This window comes from Sphaerodactylus townsendi, linkage group LG03, assembly GCF_021028975.2.
Source record: "Sphaerodactylus townsendi isolate TG3544 linkage group LG03, MPM_Stown_v2.3, whole genome shotgun sequence".
NCBI lineage: Eukaryota > Metazoa > Chordata > Lepidosauria > Squamata > Sphaerodactylidae > Sphaerodactylus > Sphaerodactylus townsendi.
The window spans coordinates 53061519-53082771 of NC_059427.1; the positions used below are offsets into that span (position 1 = coordinate 53061519).

Sequence of the window (21253 nt, forward strand, 5' to 3'; positions counted from 1 at the left end):
CCTAGACACCTGGAAGGGCAAATGGGCATGCATCTTCTCTGAGCCGGTCTCTTATTATTCCAGAAGTCTTGACAGCCAGTTATGCAGAAGAGGGCCAACTAGTATAATTACAGCGATAGCTTGGAAAGTCATTCCATAGCACCTCCATATGCAGATGTTTATGTGACTCATAAACCATCAAGCCAGCAATAATATGCTCTTTGTGATGGTGCAGTGGAAAGGGAGGAAGAGGGTGGGAGCAGAGTGGCCTTGGTTAAACAGTTGACATTACCTGTGGAGGTCCCATTGTTTGCAATGTAGGAAGCCAGGTCGATGCGTTTACTGTCAATGTACAGATCTCTCATGCACCCCACAAACTCCCTGTGCTCAACAGGAAAATTCTCAGGCAGGTTGGGGACCCCTCCAAGGAGCAAGGGCCCAGTGAGGTCCAGTGATCTGAAGGAAGAAAAGGTCCATAAGTGGCATGGGTGCAGTTTCCCCACAGAGACTTTTCCAGACCATGGGTCAGATTTCCACAACAGATTGTCCTTAGCTAGGACCAGGAGAAGGTAGCAGGTTTTTGGCTAATTCTCAATATAGGCAGGAAAATGCAGAAGCTCCATGCACAGATTGGGGAATGGGTAATAATGCAGCAATAGGACTTAGTCTCAGACAGACATGCAGAATTTGGGGCAAGCCATTGTAGTCAAGGCTTTCCAAATATGAATTATTTCATTTACTCTACTCCTTCTGGATTTATTTATTGTCAAATATTCCTATCAGCATGGCCCACCTCCCCAGTTTTGGAGTTAGTTGAATCTTTGAAAACACCAGTGGTGGCTTCTGATTTGGCAGTCGGTAAGTCTGGTTTTCTACACGCTGCTCCAGCTGTGAGCTTCCCCTCTTGGCTTCAGCCTTGAACACCCAAAACTAATATCTTCCTTCCCAGGGTCAAAGTGCCTGACTGCTTCTCTGCATATGGAATGTTACCAATCCAGTCTGAGCCCACACACATGGGGCAAATCCACTGCACCTGACAAACCAAGAATTTGGAAGGTTCTTTGTCCAGCGCAGCAATATGTTTGCTTCCTTTTGTGTGGTCTAAAGTATGGAATTAAGTAATACAAATGACATCTGTGCATTTCTGACACTTCCATAGCCAGGGCTAGACAGGCAGAAATCTGGAGACAATGGCCTGCACAGATCAGCCTCTATTTAAGCCTCTGAGAAACTTTTAAGCATCGGCTACAGAGGCTTGTCACTGATCACATCATCATACTTCAAGCTTCCTGATCCCCAATCCCGACCTCAGTGTGAACTGGAGATGGAGCTGCACGTGAAGGGAGCAACACGTGTTATCTTTGGGGGTACTCCTCTTCCTCCTTTCTTCAGAAGATGAGCAGCACCATTACTGTCTAGCCAAACGTGAAAAACACTCACTTTTTGGAACTGGACTGCACCCCTTCAGCTGCACAGGAGTAGTTCCCAATCTCGTTGCCAAACTGCAGGGCCACAGATGCATCACACTTGTCCACCATTAGGATGGCCACCTTGTCTTTGGAAGGTCCTTGCACTGAACCCAGGGAGCTGATCTTGGGCTGAAACAATAAAGCAAGGACTGAGCAAGCATCACGGTAACACCAGAGCTACTTCACGCCATTAACTAAGGCCAAGCTACATGTTCTAGAAAAGGATGCACCGTAGTTCTCCTCATGCTGCACTCACACTGAAATGCAACTAGACGGAACATCTTTTTTTAAAAAAAAAAATCAGCATTTTGAAAATAAGATTTGATGGAAAAGACTGGGCTAAAACCTCTCTGATAGATTCATTTCCTAAAGGCGGAGAGTTTCTTGGTATGGGGCAGTATTAAGTCATCCAAACTCACATCAAAAAAAGATAGTGAAGGTCAGAGATGTTCCCCAAACTGTTCTCCAAGAGAGAAAGAGATGTTCTCCAAGCTGCAGAGTTCAGAGCTTGTGAACAACATGGAACACAGTTTGTCATATAATCATGGAGCTCAGATTTTTCTGAGCTTGGAGTGGGAAGGTCATAGAGGCCAGGGGACTGCATGGATGACGGGGAGGAGGCAGCAAGTAAGAGAAAGCAAAAAGATATTCCCACCTACCTTGTTGTAATAGTGAAGCTGTACTGTATGCCACTGCCCATCACTTACACCTCCTGGCACATATGGGGTAACCACAGTGCTTGACTCACCTGCAAAGTAGGGCACTTTTAACCGTCATGCACTGAAAGCCAGCTAGGCAGACATCACCGAAACCAAAAGGAGCACTTCAGATATGTGGCAACAACATTACCCTTTCAAACATTTCAAGAGGGCCATCACATAACCATTGACACTGCATTACAAGTGGAAGGGTAGGTACAAGCACACAGCTGTGAATACCCAAATGACTGTATGTATTCTGTGTCCAGGCACACTGAAACACAAAGAAACACATGTTCCCTTGCTACATATGCTGTGATGTTCTTCTAGTGTTTCCAGCTACTTTTTCTTGGAAAGTGATATGACACTCAAATGTTACGAAGAAGGCCCTTGTGCACTGGTTTGGGAACTTCTTCCTGGCAAAGAATTCAGCTTTTGTGTTAATCTTTGCAATATGCACTCCATATTCTACAGCCTGGGGAAGAAATAGCCCCTGCAGCTTAAGAACACTGGGCATAAGTGACACTTTGATGAATACGATTCAATTTAAGAAATGATTGGTAGGTTTTTATTACCTATTTGGTGTCAGTTAATGTTTTAAATTTGAATAGTTCGTGTGGTGCAGCAGTTAAAGTACAGGACTAGGGTTGCATAAAGCAAAGGTTCTAATCCCCACTCCCATCTAATCCCCAGTGAAATTTAGGGATGACCTTGGGCCAGCCTTTCTCTCTCACCTTAACACAACTCAAAGGGTTATTGTGAAGACAATATGGAGGACGGAAGATTTATGTATGTTACCCTGAGTTCCTTGAAGGAAGACAGGATAAAAATCAGGTAAATAATAATACTGACTTGGTTTTAACTTTAAAGAAAGGCAGAGGAGACAATCAATCAATAACACTCTAAAAACAAGCAAAGCACCAAAAGTCCAGGCTCAGAGAGTTGATGTGAAACTTATCTTCTGCTAACCAAGCAAGGAAAGGGATGTACTTAGATCCCTCTACTGATTGCCTGCTAAACTCGGTTATCAGCTCAGATGCTTTTAGAATCTTTGGGGCAATAGCCATTTCCTTCTGTCGCTATAGTTAAGACACTTTATATCTGACCATTGCTTTTGAGGTTGAAAAACCTGTCAAAATAGTTGTCACTTCAGACACAACCAAATGAATAAGGGATGTGGTTAGGTGTTTTGGTATGCTGCCTGGATACCTGACTTTGAAACCACAGCTTAAAACAGCTCATGGTTTCCTACTGATGCAGGTCAATTATTCATCCCGACACTAAAAGCATGCTTAAATAGTCCTTTGAGATACAATCTAATTTAACCATTCACGACCTTTAGACAAGTGTGAACATACACATATGCGGAGTTACGTGCACACAAATGCCGCTGCACATAAAATTATGCCCTCTCACTACCTCTAGCATTTCATGTTTTTTCAATCCAATGCATGCACATACTCTATGCCTGTGTGTGTGTGTGTGCCCTTTTAACTTCCTAATTTATGCTCTCATGTTGAACCACACTATTCCATGTAAAGCACAACATAGCACTCTCCACAAATATCACCCTTTCAATGGTAATGACAGATCCATCAGAGGAACACTTAGTACAAATGTAGAGCCCGCAATCAATATATCGACACACAGATAAAAGTTCACAAAGAGACATAAACTGACCAATTAATGTGCAGATACCCATTCCCAATTTCCCTTCAGGCTGAATTAAGAGACATAGAACTCCAAGGCTGAATCTTATTTGTAAGATTACTGACGGGATTTTCTAGGCCTAGCAAATTGTGTTCAGCCTCTCTCCCCCTCAAGGGGTAATCCCTGGCTGAGTTTTGGTACCCATTCATGCTCTCCAACCCCAAATAGGTTCTTTATTATCAGATATTAAAACCCCACATCTCTAACTTTGCCTTCTTCTCAACCTTCTTCTCAAACAACCCATACTACCAACACTTTGAAGTGTAGAACCCAATGAGCAGATCAGCCCGTTCCTAAAAGTGAAAATAGTGAACCAGCAAAGGAAAGCAGTCCCAGAGGGAGGATTTTACATTCCGGCCGGGAGGCATAACAGGATCAGGCCAAAACATGCCAGATCATGACAATAATGGTTTGCCTGCCTGCCAGCCAAGAGAAGTCCACCTGATGAGCTGCCACCTGCTGCCCACAGGAAGGAGTGAGAGTCCTTCCCCATCTACCCCATTGGAAACACCTGTACGGGGTGGGGTCTGGCAATTACAACAGGAGTTCCACAAGCAGCCGAAGGCAGCCAGCTTGTTCAGCCGTGCCTGGGACAGATCCTCCCTGTTGGTCTGCCTGTCAGCCAGCCAAGCAGAAGTCTACCTGGTGAGATGCCACCTGCTGCCCATGGGAAGGAGTGAGAGTCCTTCCCCACCCACCCCATTGGAAACACCTGCAGGGGGTGGGGTCCTATGTTTATTGATTTTTTTTGCTTGATGTTATGATTACTGATGTTTGGCATCCTTTCCCCCATACTGATGATTACTGTTGTTGTTCACCGCCCTGAGCCCTTTGAGGGAGGGCAGTATACAAATCGAATAATACAATACACAAAAAACAAAAGCATGTTTGGCTTCCTCTCCCCCCCATCCTATCACATCCCTCTAAATGGTAATATTTTGAACCTCAGAATACAACATTCTGCTCTTTGAACAGAGAGCTTTGAACAGAAGCTTTCTTATGGTTAGAAATATGTCCAACTGTTGTGAGAAAGAAATAGGCCCCATATACTCATTCTTCTGAAGGATGCCATGTGGAAAAAAAAATAAAGTATTTTCAAATAATTAATCAGTTGCTGTTCATTTTCATTAGGACCATATTCTATAGTTTACTTAAAATAATAAGTAATCCAGTATTTTTTTTTACTTCCTCTCTAATGGGGACACAAAGAGGCTTACATCATTCTCCTTTTCTCCACTTTATCCTAACAACAAGCCTGTGAGGTAGGCTAGGCTAAGAGTGTATAACCAGCCCAAGGTCGCCCAGCAAGCTTCTATGGCAGAGTGGGGATTTGAACCTGGACCTCCCAGATCTCAGTCTGCACCTTTAATTACTCACCATGCTGGTTCTCAGTGGGGCAATTCCTTTTCATATACAGCTCTACTCTGCTTTCATTAATAGATTTCCCCTTTTGGAAACGCTTCCCATCAACCATACCCACCTGTGGAGTACTTCAACTGCACTTGCCCGTCCACAATCTCTATGGCCAGGAAGTCATGCTTCTCATTCAGACGTCCATTGTAAATCAGAAGACCACTGTGCTCTAAGGTGGCGAATCTAACACAAAAAATGCAATTCATAAGTAAGGCAAGAATTAGTATTTCCATACATGATTATTTGGACCTGACATGCAACCACATTTTAGCACAGGCAGCGCCTGGGATGAACAACAACTCTCCTGGGGAAAGGTTTCCTTGCAACTTGTTTATCTGGTGCAACTGTCTTGGCAGGAGGGAAATAATCACCCCTGCAGAAATATTTAATGCTGTGGAACAGCCATTAATACAATGCAGGGTATTTGGCAGGACCCTAAGAACGTAAACAATCAGCCAATATTTAATAGGTTAAGTGCACTGCAACCATAAACCAGCTAAAGCTGCACCTTTTGGATTACTGATATCATAGCTAGGAGCATTTCTGCACTGATGCCCTGTCAGGGGAAAAATAGTTGGAAACCTTTGCTGTACCAGAAAGTCACATCTATAAAGGAGATATTTGGCCATAACTCATTTCTCTGACGACCTAGAATAAAAGAGAAATCCCAAGAAGTGTGAAGACTGGAAGATGCTCAATGTCACAACAATCTTTAAGAAAGGATCTAAGGGGGACCCAGGAAATTACGGGCCAGTCAGTTTGACATCTGTTCCTAGTAAATTAGTAGAATCTATCATTTAAGATAAAATTATAAAACATGTAGAAAAACAAGACATGCTGAGAAAGAGTCAGCATGGCTTTTTGCAGAGGCCTGCCTTACAAACTTGCTAGAGTTCTTTGAGGGTGTAAACAGGCATGTGGATAAGGGGGAACCAGTGGATATTGTCTACTTGGATTTCCAAAAGGCTTTTGACAGAGTTCCTCACCAGAGTCTGTTAAGAAAACTCAGCAATCAAGAATCAGAGGGGAAGTCCTCCTATGGATTAAAAACTGGTTGAGAAACAGGAAGCAAAGAGTGGGGGTAAATGGGAAGTTCTCTCAATGGAGAGATGTAGGGAATGGTGTCCCCCAGGGATCCATTTTGGGACCAGTGCTCTTTAACCTATTCATAAAAGACCTGGAAGTTGGGGTGGCTGGCGTGGTGGCCAAGTTTGCGGATGATATCAAATTATGTAGGGTGGTGAGAACCACAAAAGATTGCAAAGAGTTCCAAGCAGACCTTTATAAATTAGGTGAGTGGGCTAAGAAATGGCAAATGCAGTTCAATGTAGCAAAATGTAAAGTGATGAACATAGGGGAAAAAATATCAAAAAGGGTATCAAAGAGATAGAAAAAGTGCAGAGAAGGGCAACAAGGATGATTGAGGGATTGGAACACCTTCCCTATGAGGAGAGGCTGCAGCATTTGGGAATCTTTAGTTTGGAGAGGAGACATCTGTGGGGGGATACGATTGAAGTTACATCACTCTTTCCCTTCCTGCTATTTTAACTCCCAAATTCTCCCTTCCTGAATTTTCTCCCCAACTCCAGGTTAAAGTTTAAGAGGGCAAGTGCATGTCTGGGTCTTGCAAAGGAAGAAAAAACCTTTAAAAGAATTGTTTAGGATGAGGAAATGGCCAGAGATAAAAGGGCACCTACTATCATGCAGAATTCTCCCATCCCATAACTGGTTTTCATTCATTAAAACCAGCAATAAGACCTTTATTTTCATGTAATGCCTTTTGAAGCTCAGAGAATAAACAAGAACAACTTAGAAACAAAATTGCCTGAAAATAGAATGGTGCTAGCTCCAGATTCTCGAGTGGAAGGGTATGATTGAAAGATTTCATGCAATTACCAAGCAGGTGGTATTGCCTTGACTTTCAAGTTCCTTATAAGACATGTCCCAAGGATGTCTGGATTACTCTGGACAATTCAAGATATTGCTGCATGTCTCCTAGGAGTTTTGGATCATCTAAGTTATTCCAGTCAGTGAAGCAGTGTCAGGGCCTCAAGGTCATAAGGTAAACTTACGAGAGGGAGAGGGTAAGGTGGAATCTCTGACGCAGGCCTCGAAACATGATAAAAGATTTTGGGGGAAAGGAGCGTGTGGATACTTCACAGTAAGGCTTTTCAAAGCCCCCAGGTGGGCACTGGCATAGGAAGCCACCATCTGCAGAGTTAGTACAGGTGCCTCCATTCCTGCATACACCAGGGACACAGCGGCTTGTCCGGCTGTCCACTTCACAATTGTCACCTGTTAGGAAAGAGCAGGAAAAAAATAGATGAGGTGTGCTTCTGGATGCAGAAGAGGCAAAACCCATAGCGAATATCAGACTGGAACACCTCAACTGAATATTGACATGAGAGGGGAGAGAGACATGTTACACATGTCTCATTTATATATTCCATCCATATTTTCAGTTGTGATTTTTTTTAGGGTTGCCTATGTCTTCCCTCAATGTGATAAACTCTTCTGTTTACCTATGGTCTATAGAACTGTTAAAGGTGCCCTTGTTCCAGAAACCAGATTGGAAGGCTAATCCATATCCTACATCTGCATTAATATATATACACGAAACCATGAAAATCCCAAGCATGTCTGTTCCTTTATGTTCCATTGTTATCTTGAAGTGCTTGATTTAGTCACCCCAAAATGCTATTAGTTCCTTTAGAGCTGAAATGGAAGACATCTAAATGTAAGGCAAATACTTATCAATTTCTTTAGTACGAGCTCAACTTGCTACCCAGAGGCTGCTTCCAAAGGAAAATATATTGTGCCAGGAGCTAGCTTGCAGCCACTTTCTGAAGGACATTTTGTCAGTAGATCCCTCACCAGCACAACACCACTTCACACCCCATGCTCACCCTTCACAGAGAGCCATCGATGACCTCCAAAGTGCCCCAGGATCTGTAGAACATGCCCTCCAACTTAGAAAGATATGTGAAGGGCAAAGGTCCTCTGGGGCTTGATATTAAAAGAAGGACCCCTTTTCTAAATATTGCAGTCCTGGGGCTTGTGCTTATGCTCTTATGATGTTTCTAACAACAGCTGAAATGCCTACATAAGAATGTCAAATTACCTATGTGTTCACCCCACCCCCCTCTTAGAGGGGGAAAAAAATTCTGTCTTTCTCTAACATGTCTTTCTTGAGGAAGAAGAAGAAGAGTTGGATTCATATATCCCCTTTCTCTCCTGTAAGGAGACTCAAAGGGGCTTACAAACTCCTTGCCCTTCCCCCCTCACAACAAACCCCCTGTGAGGTGGGTGGGGCTGAGAGAGCTCCAGTGACTAGCCCAAGGTCACCCAGCTGATGTGTGTTGGAGTGCACAGGTTAATCTGAATTCCCCAGATAAGCCTCCACAGCTCGAGCAGGGAATTGAAGCCTGTTCCTCCAGATTAGAGTGCACCTGCTCTTAACCACTAGGCCACTGCTGCTCTCTGAATGAAAAGTAGAGAATGGAAGTATTGTGGTGTAATAAATAAAATGATCTTAACTAATATAGAGATACATAAGCAAAGCAGACTCGTTAAAGAATGACTCACTGAAATTAAACCTTCAGGATGTTATCACTATACTGAAGCCCACATATGTAGTTACCCTAACAAAGCACATTACACTTAACACCAGAGCTTCCTACAAGCATATATATAGCCCTCTCAAACTGCCTATCCAGAGGTATATTCTCCTCAAAATTCAACAGGCCACATTTCAAAATATATTTATGAACACTGTTTGGAATGTATCCTTTCATGTCCCTCAGCTCTTCATACATTTGTTTCCTCATAAAAGCATCTCCACAGTCTTCATTTTCTGGGGAATAATCATTAGGTGATTAGTCTCGGAAGTGAAGGACTTTACGCTGCCTCCTGCCTAAATGACAGAGAGGGTCTTATCAGTGAGTCAGAAAGCTAGAGTAAGTCAAGACAATGGGCACCTTTTCTCTACTGCTCTGACACTATCCCTTTGATGTGTAGATTGCTACTCGCAGGGAACTTCCTTCCTTCCTGCTTCTCCTCCTCCTCTCACCAGTGTTACACATACTCTCCATCTTGCACCACGTGTGCAGAGAGATGCAGACAGCATCTCCCACCATCCAGTTAGATAGATTAGAACAGAGAACCCTGACTCCACTCTTCTATCCACTCTCCACTCTTCTATCTTCTAATTAAGACTCCTTTTATTAGTTAGAAACCACGAGTTGGCTCCGAGATTCTTTGTTGCCATCGGCAAGCTTCACTGTGTTTTGCCTCAGTGCACTCTGCTGTAATGCAAAGGTATCTCTTACCAGAAAGAATTACCAGCAATTATTGCATAAAATGCCAATAATATCAATCTAGACAGAAATGTTCAGCAGGGAATGTGCTCAGCATGAAATATTGACCCTGGCAATTTCATTTCCATTTTTGCTGACAATGAAAGCCATCTATGGAGAAAACCCTAAGTGGGGGAGTCTGTTACCCAATGTCCTGGGGTCTGCACCTTTTAGAGTGGGGAATTAGCAAAGGGCAGACCTGGCTTAACGAGAGCTTAGGCAAGCTCCAAATCTTGGTTGCTTATGTTTAAAGAGAATTGCTTTTGCAAGAAATCTGCAAGAGAATGAGATGAAGTTTAACAATTTTATTAAAAGGGCAAAAATAATAAATGTACAGGCATACAATAATCAAAGCAGCAGAACACATACACAGTCCTAGAATTTAAAGAGTTGTATGAATAGGTTTGGAGATAGGTAGAGGGTTTTGGGGAGTTTTACCAGATCTTGAAGAGACTTTGGGTCCAAGAAGCAGAGTCCAGTGACCTGCACTGGACTCCAAGGAAGTGCGGTAGAAAGCAGATGGCATGCAGTGCAACTGAACTGAAGGGTATCTCAGAAGTACTGAGCACTGAGTGATGGGACAAGGGCTAATTTATGGGGAAGAATGGGCTTTCAGGGTTTTGCAGAGTGACCCATAATTTCCCAAGACAAAGGGAAGCCTTGCCTTTCCAGGGAAAGACAAGAGAGAGAATGTAAACTTAAGTGTTGGGTAGTTAATCTAATAGTTTGAGCAATTGACTTGATGGGCTAAGCCAGGGAGTGCATGAAGATGGCAGGGGGTTTACTTAATCACAGCTGTAAAACAATGGAAATGCAAATAAGGTGGTCTTGGAGAGATGTTAGAAGAGGAAACTAAGATAAGCATTGTGCTGGCAGAAACACCTTCAAGCTATCACAATGACGTGTTCTTTGTCTCAGGGAGGCAGATTGACCAGGACTGGAGGTGGGAACAGGCTTTTCCAGCTGCAGGCATTGTTTTTACCTTAATCCCTTTAGGAAGGGGTGAGGCAGGTATTTTGAAAGGATGATGTAGGTGAGGGCAAGACCAGACAAGTTTTCTGTCCTTGTGGGTAACACTCAGCCAATGCAGAGAATGGGCACCCCATCTTGGCACTGCACTGCTAGGCACTCACAGGGTTGGTGGGATGGATAGGGACACTGCTGTACTAAGAACAGAGTGCCTGGCCCCCAATGGTTCAGTCTAGTTACAAGGCTACTGAGTTACTTTACAACTGGCCAAGTGGGAGACCTAGGAGTTTCAATGGTTGAGACCTCCTGTTCACATGTTATAGTGAATGCACATACATTCTGCATGCATGCATATATCCTATGTGCGGTCACTGTGCAACTGAATCCAGGCACAAATATCTGGATAAATGTGAGGTTTGCATTACCCATTCAGTTGCATATACATTGAACATAACATAAGACTTACTCAACATTTTTTTAAAAAATCAAGTGTGCACTACATGGATTGTATGTGTATCTGCTGTAACTTAGGGGAAAGACTATAGTCTCTGTTAAAAGAGTAGCAATAATGAATGAAATACTTTTTTCTTTCTTTAATTAATTAAATTTCCCCTTTAATTTCCTTGAACTAAACAGTGTCCATACCACTTTTCAATTTAAAAAAGAGATTTCCAAAATCATGACCAGAACACAACCTGCCAACTTAAAAATATTGTCCACTAACAACTTAATTAGTCAAATTAACATTCTGATCACCAAAAACATTTTAAAAAAGAGTTTCTGAGTGCTTTTGAATGAATAATAGCAAGCCAAACACATTTCCTAGTTGGAGGTGGGATGACATTTCACGTCACCCAAGCTACAATTGAAAACATTGGGTTTCCTACTCCACGTAAGTTAAGATGAAATGCAGGGACTTGTCAGGAGATCATAAATATTGAGGACTGTCAAATAGGAGGAGAGCCATGCCCTGCACTCCTCAGGACTAAAACCATTTAGAGCTTTACAACCAGCACTTAAACCTAAGTCCTCAATATAGATGGAAGTCAATGCAGGTGTTTCAAAACTGGCGACATATAAGCATGCCAGCCTGACCCCATCAAAATTGACTTTAATGGCAAGCCCACATAGAAAGTATTACAGTAATCCAATCTGAAAATCAGCAAAGGATGAATGGCTGTGGCTAGGTCTTTACCTTCCACTAATGCATATGTTTGTCAGAGCTGATACAAAGCACCCTAGGCTGTGGCACTAACCGAATATCCAGGAGCAAAGCCAAATCCAGAAATATCCCAAAATAAATCGTATAGAGTTAGAAGCGAAAGACTTTAGAAAGCTGTGCACAGCAGCATTACAGACTGGGCCTGTGCCGACCACTACCTTCTTGCTTTGTGAATACATATATTTGCAAAATACTGTTTATTTCTTCCTTTCTTTCCAAGGTATATATTGCTGTCACCAGGAATTTAATTCCAAGTCTCTCTCCAGTATCAACCAATCACCTCACTCTCTCATCCCCTTCTTTCACTCTCACCCCTTCTACTGTGACTTACCTCTCATTTAAAGGAACATACACTTAACACTTTAAATAGTTACAGAGCCCACACAGCAGAACTAGTGTTAGCCACAGATGCTATATCTTGAAATGGCTGGATGATGCAAGTGGAGTAAGAAACCATCTATCTTCCTGCTTTAGTCTTCTGGATTTACTATAAAGGCCCCCCAAGCAAAGTCACTTTCTCTCATGAGCTACAGTTACTGTGTTTAACTTAACAGCTTGCTTTGTGTTCATTGCTGTTGGTGATTATCATCAGGTGTTCTAGACAATATCTTTAACACTTTTTTTCCTGTAAAGTCTGGCAGGCGTGTAAACAGCCACCCATCTGGTGACCTGTGGCAAGCAAAATCACCTCCTGGTATCTAGGTAGGCTGATAGTTGATAGCCCTTCTGTTGCCTTCTTTGCAACCAAATAATCAAAAAGGGGAAAGAAAGAACTCAATCAGAAAATTACAGGGAGCTGCAACATTTGGCAAAAATTGTGAAGTCTATAACAAAATGAATCAGTGATTTATAATTGGGGTGCTGTGTGGTTTCCGGGCTGTATGGCCGTGTTCTAGCAGCATTTTCTCCTGATGTTTCGCCTGCATCTGTGGCTGGCATCGTCATATCTTCTGAAGATGCCAGCCACAGATGCAGGGAAACGTCAGGAGAGAATGCTGCTAGAACATGGCCATATAGCCCGGAAACCACACAGCACCCGATTGATTCTGGCTGTGAAAGCCTTCAACAATAAAGTGATTTATAATGATTGTATCATCAGCGATGTTTGAGATCTTTGTAACAGTTCATAGTGATTTTTTTTTAAAAAATTGTAGCCTGAATTCCTGGGCTTGTGCTTTCAACAACCCTTTCCGTGTACATCATATAATAAATATAATTATTTTGTTACTGACTTAACCATTTTTAGCTCAGCCTTTGAAATTCCCTGTCTTCTGTGCAACCGCACAATACGGTAATCAATGGTGACACATATCTCTGAAAAAAACCCTACACGCTTCCTCCAGAGGGGTAAAAATAAGCAGGAATCTTGTGGCACCTCAAATGCTAACAAGATTTTATTCCAATATATATTTCATGGACCAGGGCTCTCTCAGTTAGATGTATGTAATGTGTTCTCATCAGACAGACCTATATGTTATGAAGAAAATAACTGTCACCAGCAGGATTAAAGGCCATGAAATGCATAAGCTTTATAATTGAATGTATCATATAGCTAATTTGGAACTTGGCCTCATTCTCATGCAGTGGAGCCCAGGACAAAAAGAGGACCTAGTTCTAGAAAAGATCCAAAAAGTAAAAGGGGGGTGGGTTGACCCACCCATGGCAAGGCAATATGTGTACCTGCTTACACATTAAATGTTTAAAGATTTACAAAAGGTAAAGGGGTTAACCTCCCACAATGGCAAAGTGATATAATGCACCTACTCACATACTGCAGCTTCAGCATTATGGTGTTGCTAGCAAAAGTAAGAAGGGATCAAGGGGAAGAGGAGAAGAATGGTGGTAGGAAATGTGGAGCCATAGAGAAAAGAGATCTTAGTGAGGAAAGGGGGCAAGATGATGATGAGAAGAAGAGTTGGCAGCGATGGGGGAAGAAAAGAACGGCAGGGAGAAAGGCAAAGGATGAGGTAGTCATGGGATGAGCAAGAGAGAGGAAGCAAGAACTAGTAGGATGATGGGATCTCCTCCCCACCTCTTCATGGGACCTTTACATGTGTGTATGTGTGTGTGTAGTGGCTGCTTCCAAGGCATGCATCTCAGGGCACACTAGTTCCCAAAAGTTTGTACTAGCATAAAAATTTGTTCCTTTTTAAAGTGCCACACGATTCCTGTTTATTCCCATGTTTGCTGTTCTACCGCCTCTCATTTCAAGTCCTTGATAGGAAAATGTCATTGACAGCCACATTGGCACCCTTTTTGCTAGAGACTACCTGAGCACATCACTAAACCTGGGTGGTATCATTTGAGAGTCTCCTAAAGATACTCTGAAATTTTGGTGCTGCTAGCTTAACAATTGCACCCCTGACAGCAGGCACCGCCCCCAAGGGCAGGCCTAGATGTCTTCACTAGAAACATGCTGCAGTAAGGATGTTGGAACCTGGATGAAAAGGTGCCGATTCTTTTGAAACTTGGTTGTATCTAGATTAAATTTTCAGTGGGGATTCAGCCTTATTTCCAAAAGAGCAGTTGGCTCCATTTATATGTTCTGATTGCCACACGGAGGCTGTGTGAAGAGATGATGTGACAAGAGGTGACCATACTATGTGGCAATCATAGTGTAGAGCTGAAGGCTTGCCTATTTTTTGCCACCTCTGAAAGCTCTCTTGATCATTCTCTTTCCAGAGACAAACTTTTCTACAGGCCTTTAATAAGAGAGCTGTCCCTGAATATATTGCTGTTTGCCCAGATGGCCACTCGGGGTCACCATCTGCCATTCAGTGCTGCTGGAACTTCAGAAGAACTGTCGGAACTCACCCGCACTCTCCTTCTGACAAGTTGACTCTCCACTACTGACCTCGAGACAGGAAATGTCAGGTTTGCTGTAGTAGTGTCTTCCCTGCTGCCTGGAAATGCAGAGATGCGGAAAGAGCGTGTCTCTCCCTGTACAGAGATGTGTCATTTGTACAGGAGACTAGCCTTTTGGCGTAGCTGAAAATGAATTCCTTCAATCCTTTTGTAATTGTTGGCAAGGTTGCTTGAAGGTCTAAGCAGCCCAGCAGGCCTTAGCCCAGATACCAGCCCCGTTTGCTAAAGTAGCCAGTTCAGCCATCTGTAGCTAATGGGACAGCGGTGGCTCATGCCATGTGGCACAGTAAGGAAACAGCCTAATCTCCACCAGTGTCTGCCACAATAGGAGGCAGTAATAAAACTGAGGCCACATCCCCAGGAGTCACCACTGCAGTTGACAGATCGCATCTCCTAGATCTGGCAAAACTCTATTTGGGGAGCGTCCCTCCTAACTTCTGCGGATCAGATCAGTGTATGACAAAAAGAACAATTTCTGATCAACAGATTCTGGAAAGTAAACAAAGAATACATTGATAATACATAATTATTATTATGTATTAAACATATTAATATTATGTATTAAACATTAAACAAAGAATGTTTTTAGTGGTCATCTGTGATATCAATATGTCATGACCCCCCCCCCTCCCCGTCCAATCACATGGGCTTTCACAACCAATGGCAGACTAAACAGGAGAAGGGTAAGTAGGACCCGGTACTTATGATCTGAATGAGGGTGTGGAGGGACTAATTAAATTTGCAGATGATATCAAATTGGGACTAACAGTGAACATTCCAGAAGACAGAGATGGCATGCAATGAAATCTGAATACACTGGGAAAGTGGGCAGATGTGAACAAGAGAAGAAGAAGAAGAGTTTGGATTTATATCCCCCCTTTCTCTCCTGCAGGAGACTCCAAGGGGCTTACAATCTCCTTGCCCTTCCCCCCTCACAACAAACACCCTGTGTGGTAGGTGGGGCTGAGAGAGCTCCAAGAAGCTGTGACTAGCCCAAGATCACCCAGCTGGCTTGTGTTGGAGTGCACAGGCTAATCTAGTCCCCCAGATAAGCCTCCACAGCTCAGGTGGCAGAGCTGGGAATCAAACCCGGTTCCTCCAGATTAGATACACGAGCTCTTAACCTCCTACGCCACATTCAACAAGGACAAGTGTCATATTCTACATCACAGTGACAAAAATGAGGAACATGCTTACTGGATGGGTAGCAGTGTATGTGAACAAAATCTTAGAGTACAGGTGAACAGTAAGTTAAATATGAGCAGGTAGTGTGATGCAGCAACAAAAAAAGGCTAATGTGATTTTGGGGTGCATCAAAAAGGTACAACATTCGAACTGCAAGATGTCATAATCCCACTGTACACTGAATTCATCAGGTCTCACCTGGAATATTGTGTCCAGTTCTAGATGCCTCAATTCAAAAAGGATGTGGACAGAATAGAGCAAGTACTGAGGAGAATGACAAGGATGATCAAGGGCCAGGAGACCAAACCCTCTGAGGAAAGGCTGAGGGACTTGGGAATGTTTAGTCTGCAGAAGAGGAAGACGTGATTGCTATTTTTAAGTGTTTGAAAGGCTGTCACTTAAAGGAGGGCAGGGAGCTTTTCCTGTTGACTGCAGAGGATAGGACTCGCAATTACAGGCAGAAAGGTTCCAACCATACAATACAGTAAGAGTTGTGCAACTGTGGAATCAGTTACCTAGGGAGGTGGTGAGCTCTTCCTCATTGGCAGTCTTCAAGCAACCGCTGGACAAACACTTGTCTGGGATGCTCTAGGCCAGGGGTAAGGAACCTGCGGCTCTTCTGCCCTTGCACTGCGGCTCCATGAGCCAAGCCGCTGGCCCCATCCTTGCCTGCCGTGCAAGCAGCAGGGCGGGCGCACCAACTGCCCGCGGCCGGCTGGGCCGCGCTGCGGGCTTCTCCTCTCACCCGCCCCGTTGGAACGGGGCGGGTACTTTCCCGGCGGCCGGCAAGGCCAAGCCGCCAGCTTTATCCTTGCCCGCCCTGCAGGCAGCAGGGCAGGCGCATCCATGCGCTTCTCAGAATGAGCGGAGTAAAAGGTAAAAAAACCCCAATATATACAGTGTTACTTTATTTTAAATGTCAAAAATTATTTGCGGCTCCAAGTGTTTTCTTTTCCCATGGAAAACGGGTCCAAATGGCTCTTTGAGTGTTAAAGGTTCCCTACCCCTGCTCTAGGCTGATCCTGCATTGAGCAGGGGGTTGGACTCGATGGCCTGTGTGGCCTCCTCCAACTCTATGATTCTATGTTGTGTATGGATTTTCTGGCTTGTTTTTATACTGTGGTTATGTGATTTTAGTTTATGAGTCACTTTAACCTAGTGTCTGGCGAGGCAGCATAGATTCTCTAAATTAATAATAATTGCAAGAACTGTGCCAAACAATGCCAAACTGCTAGGCCGACGGAGGTCTGATGGAAGTTACCTGCCACATCTAGGGCTGCCAACCTCCATGTAGGGCCTGGAGATCTCCTGGGATCAAACTGTTCTCCAGATGACAGAGATCAGTTCCTTTGGAGAAAATGGCTGCTTCAGAGAGTTGAGTCTGCTGAGCCCCCTCCCCAAATCCTGCCCTCCACAGCCTCCAACCCCCAAATCTCCAGGAATTTCTCAAACCAGAGTTGGCAACCCTGGCTACATCTATCGGTTTTCATTCTTCTTCTGTTTGATATGCAAAGTTTACCAGATCAGACAGCAATGATTTGCAGTAGTTCCCAGGAGGAGTGCCAGAAACCAGCTCCCTCTCCATTTCCTCCGATTTCTAGCTTTGTTCCTGTCCACTTGAATATGGAAAATGGGGAGATGCCAGGAACTGACAGGGAAGCAAGCACATTAACCCCTTTCTTAATATGTGCTCACACTTCAAACACTCAGGGTTAATTACCACTGACTTTGCTTATCTCTTCACCAGCCAGGAAAAGAGGCCGGCCTTTTTCACTCCTGTCAGCCACAATCTTCACAGTTCCCTTGGCAGGGGGAGGGGGGCGAACGGGGCCTCAGAACCAAATAAATCATTCTGTATACTTTTTTTATAAATTGGCAGCTTTTGGCTCTGGTTTCCTGGCTTCTCCGTCCAGTGAACACGTGACCCATCCAGTAGATCAAAGCCACATGGGCTTGGTGCGGACAATGACATGTTAATAGCTGTCTCAGCAGCATGAATCATCCATGTGTGAATCTAGATAAGGGAGCTGCTGTGCCCATGAACAGATCTGTCCTGTGTGTGCAAACACAGATGCCACAATTCTATGCCTATGGACCAAGCCCTAAGTCCCAGTGAACTCAGCTAGCCTTCCTCAAGAGTGAAAAGCACTTAGGCTCAGGCAGTAACTCTGGGACAATCCAGCTGCTTAAATCCTTAGGCAGCTGAGCTGTGCACAGGCTGCAATTCAATTCTTAATTGGCAACCAGTTCCAGGGGACTTTAAAAAAGGTAAAGTTTCCCCTTCAGTCGTGTCCGATCATGGGGCACCACTACAAGCAGTGATTTCATAGGCAAGCCACTTTTGTGGGGTAGTTTGCCATTGCTTTCCCCAGCTATTCTTTAGCCCCTAGCTATGAGCTAGGTACTCATTTAACGACCAAGAAATGGATGGCTGGCTGAATTGACGATGAGTCAGATGTCAGGATATCTGACCCACAGGGGGCTCGAACTCCTGACTGTGTGAGTGGCAGTGCAAGCACTTAACCACTACGTCACGCAGCTCCTCTCTCCAGGGGACTTACTTCTGAACAAATATACTTGACACAAGCTGCACAGTGGTGCTATAGTCTGTCTCAGAAAAAGATGTGAGTGGGGTTGTATATTCCTCCGCCATAGAACTCAACATGCCAGATCTTCTTTGCTGAATGCTCTGCCTGGGTCCTAGTGCCTACCTAGTATGGCTCCCCCCCCCCCCCCGGCATCTGTTTGAAAGTAAAAAATGCATTTTGGTATTATATATTGTATTAAAGTACCATATTCGATAATGCACAAAATATAATGCACAAAATAATGGCTTTGACAAAGGCAGCGTGTAAAAATGAATGATAATTCTCATATTTGTTCAGGACAATATTCTAATGAGGAAGCATACAATTTTCTCAGCTGCTGCACGTCAACTAACATCTTTTTCTGAAACAGAGTATAGTCTTCCTCCCCCTTTCAACACTTTAGCAAAGGAATTCCCACTTATTTTTTTTCCACAGAACTCAAGATGGACTTGCAGAGGGTTTCATCAATTCATTCCCACAATAAACTGGGACATCTGAATTCAGATCTCTGCACAGCCATGAACTCTCAGGCTCACCTTGAGGCAGTTGTGGTTTCCTAGCTAAACAAATCATACAGGATTGCCATAAAAATGTCACTGAAACTGCACCCCCATGTGCCCCAAGGAGTTCCTGGTAAGAAGGACAGGTTAATAAATGGAGTAGGATAAGGCGAAAGCTTAACTACAATTACCAAGCGAACTTCCTGTCGGAGCAGAGGGTTGAATTCAAGTTTCTCACATGCAACACTATGGCTGATGTATCACACTGGTAGTTCTCACTAACTTCTGATCTCACCCTTCTTTGGATCCAGAGATCCAGAACAGTACAATTATGAGAATGAACCCAAGGTAATCAGATCTCAAAGGAGCATTCACAGTTCTACCAGATCCTGACCAGCATCTTACTCCTCAAAATTCAAAACGTAGTCTGCTGGCCAGACTGACTTATATTCCTGCTCTGATATGAACTCTAGATTGAAAGCAGGACACAGCATTTAATTTTTACTCAGAGGCAAGTGTTTTGGATTTCAACCTTACAATCAGTTCACCAGGAAGCAAGTCCCACTGATTTATGTAGAAGATGCTTCTGTTTAGGATAGCAGTCTGAGGAGAAAAACAGATTTTATAAGAGATACAGAGCTACTGTCATTCTGGGAATTTTCTTCTTCTCTTTCTTGCATCATCAGTGTATGACAGGTATCTGGTAACTGTCTCTCAAGAAAGGGACACCACTGAGCAAAAACATCTTCTTGGGCTGACCCCATAGCAACATGGACTTGTCTCACAGCACACTCCCAGTGGACAATTTAAGTATGATTGTCTCTGCTTCCCTTTGCAGCTGCTATGTCCAGAAACCAGCCCTTTGATTTCCCTGAGCCTTGCTTCTAGTTTACAGCTCAGGAGAATTTAAAAAATAAAAATGCCTCAGTCTTTTCCCAAAAAGGAAACACTGCACATCCAGGAGAAAAAGAAACAGAAGACACAGTAGGAGAAATGCAGCACAAAATAAATAAAAGGTAGTGCAGGAATATCTAGCTACTTTAAACGAATTCAAATCTCCAGGGCCTGATGAACTGCATCCCAGGGTATTAAAAGAACTGGCAGAGGTAATCTCAGAACCACTTCCTATAATCTTTTAGAACTCCTGGAGAACAGGAGAAGTACCAGTGGACTGGAGGAGGGCTAATGTTATCCCCATCTTCGAAAAGGGGGAAAAGGAGGACCCTAATAATTACCGTCCAGTCAGCCTGACATCAATACCAGGGAAGATTCTGGAGGAGATCATTAGACAGACGGTCTGCCAGCACTTAGAAGGGAATACTGTGATCACAAAAAGTCAGCATGGGTTTCTGAAAAACAAGTCATGCCAGACCAATCTTATCTCTTTTTTTGATAAAGTGACAAGCTTGGTAGACCAAGGGAATGCAGTGGACATAGCATACCTGGATTTTAGTAAAGCTTTTGACAAGGTGCCCCATAATATTCATAAGAAGTAAGCTAGTGAAATGTGGACTAGACAATGCTACTATTAGATGGATTTCTAATTGGTTGTCTGATCGAACTCAAAGGGTGATAATTAATGAAACCATCTTCATCCTGGAAAGAAGTGACTGGTAAGGGTGCCATGGGGTTCTAATCAAGTTGAGAAATGCTATTTTATATTTTTATCAACGACTTGGATAATGGAATAGAGGGCATGCTAATAAAATTTGCAGATGACACCAAATTAGGAGGGCTGCCCCCCACACAACCCCCTGCCCCCCACTTACCTGAGTTCAGCCGGTTGCAAAAAGCAGCAGGCTGAAAAAGTAGCCTGGTGGGAACTACCCTTCCCAGGAGACCTTGTGAGCCCTGCAAGGTCTCCTGGGAAGTGTAGTTCCCACCAGGCTGTTTTTCAGCAGGCTGCTTTTTGCAACCTGTTGAACTCAGGTAAGTGAGGGTGCATCAGGGTGCACAATGGGGGGTGGGGAAACGGGGCACCTTGACAGGCCCCCCGAGACCCAGTTAATTGAGTTGTTATCGAAGAACTGCAAATGGTGCAAAATTCATGGAGCAAAAGTTCTTTAACTATGTCTTTCCTCCTGCCCCTCTTGTTTCAAGAAACCGAAACCCATAGAATTCTGTTCCTCACGATCAGCAGATCGTCACAAGTGTCTTGTAGGAAGGGGAAATCAGTAAATCTGCCCTGTCCACCTCTGCCAATGGAAGTGCCCTTCCAAGGAAACAGTGTTTGTATACAACCCATAATGTGGAACACTGCCATGAAAATATGTCAATATCTCTGATGACAAAGGTAATCC

General features: G+C 43.7%; 1 protein-coding gene across 2 annotated transcripts in view; it reads right to left on the reverse strand.

The window, feature by feature from the left end:
* Positions 1-21253, reverse strand: part of CELSR3 (cadherin EGF LAG seven-pass G-type receptor 3) — a 231456-nt gene that overhangs the window by 157635 nt on the left and 52568 nt on the right. For both annotated transcript variants that reach the window (XM_048489745.1, XM_048489744.1), the window contains exons 3-7: positions 7342-7564; positions 5337-5452; positions 2108-2196; positions 1420-1577; positions 272-435 (exon numbers count right to left, since the gene is read on the reverse strand). In XM_048489745.1, coding sequence (XP_048345702.1) covers positions 272-435; positions 1420-1577; positions 2108-2196; positions 5337-5452; positions 7342-7564 — 750 coding nt within the window. The remainder of the gene's footprint in view (positions 1-271; positions 436-1419; positions 1578-2107; positions 2197-5336; positions 5453-7341; positions 7565-21253) is intronic.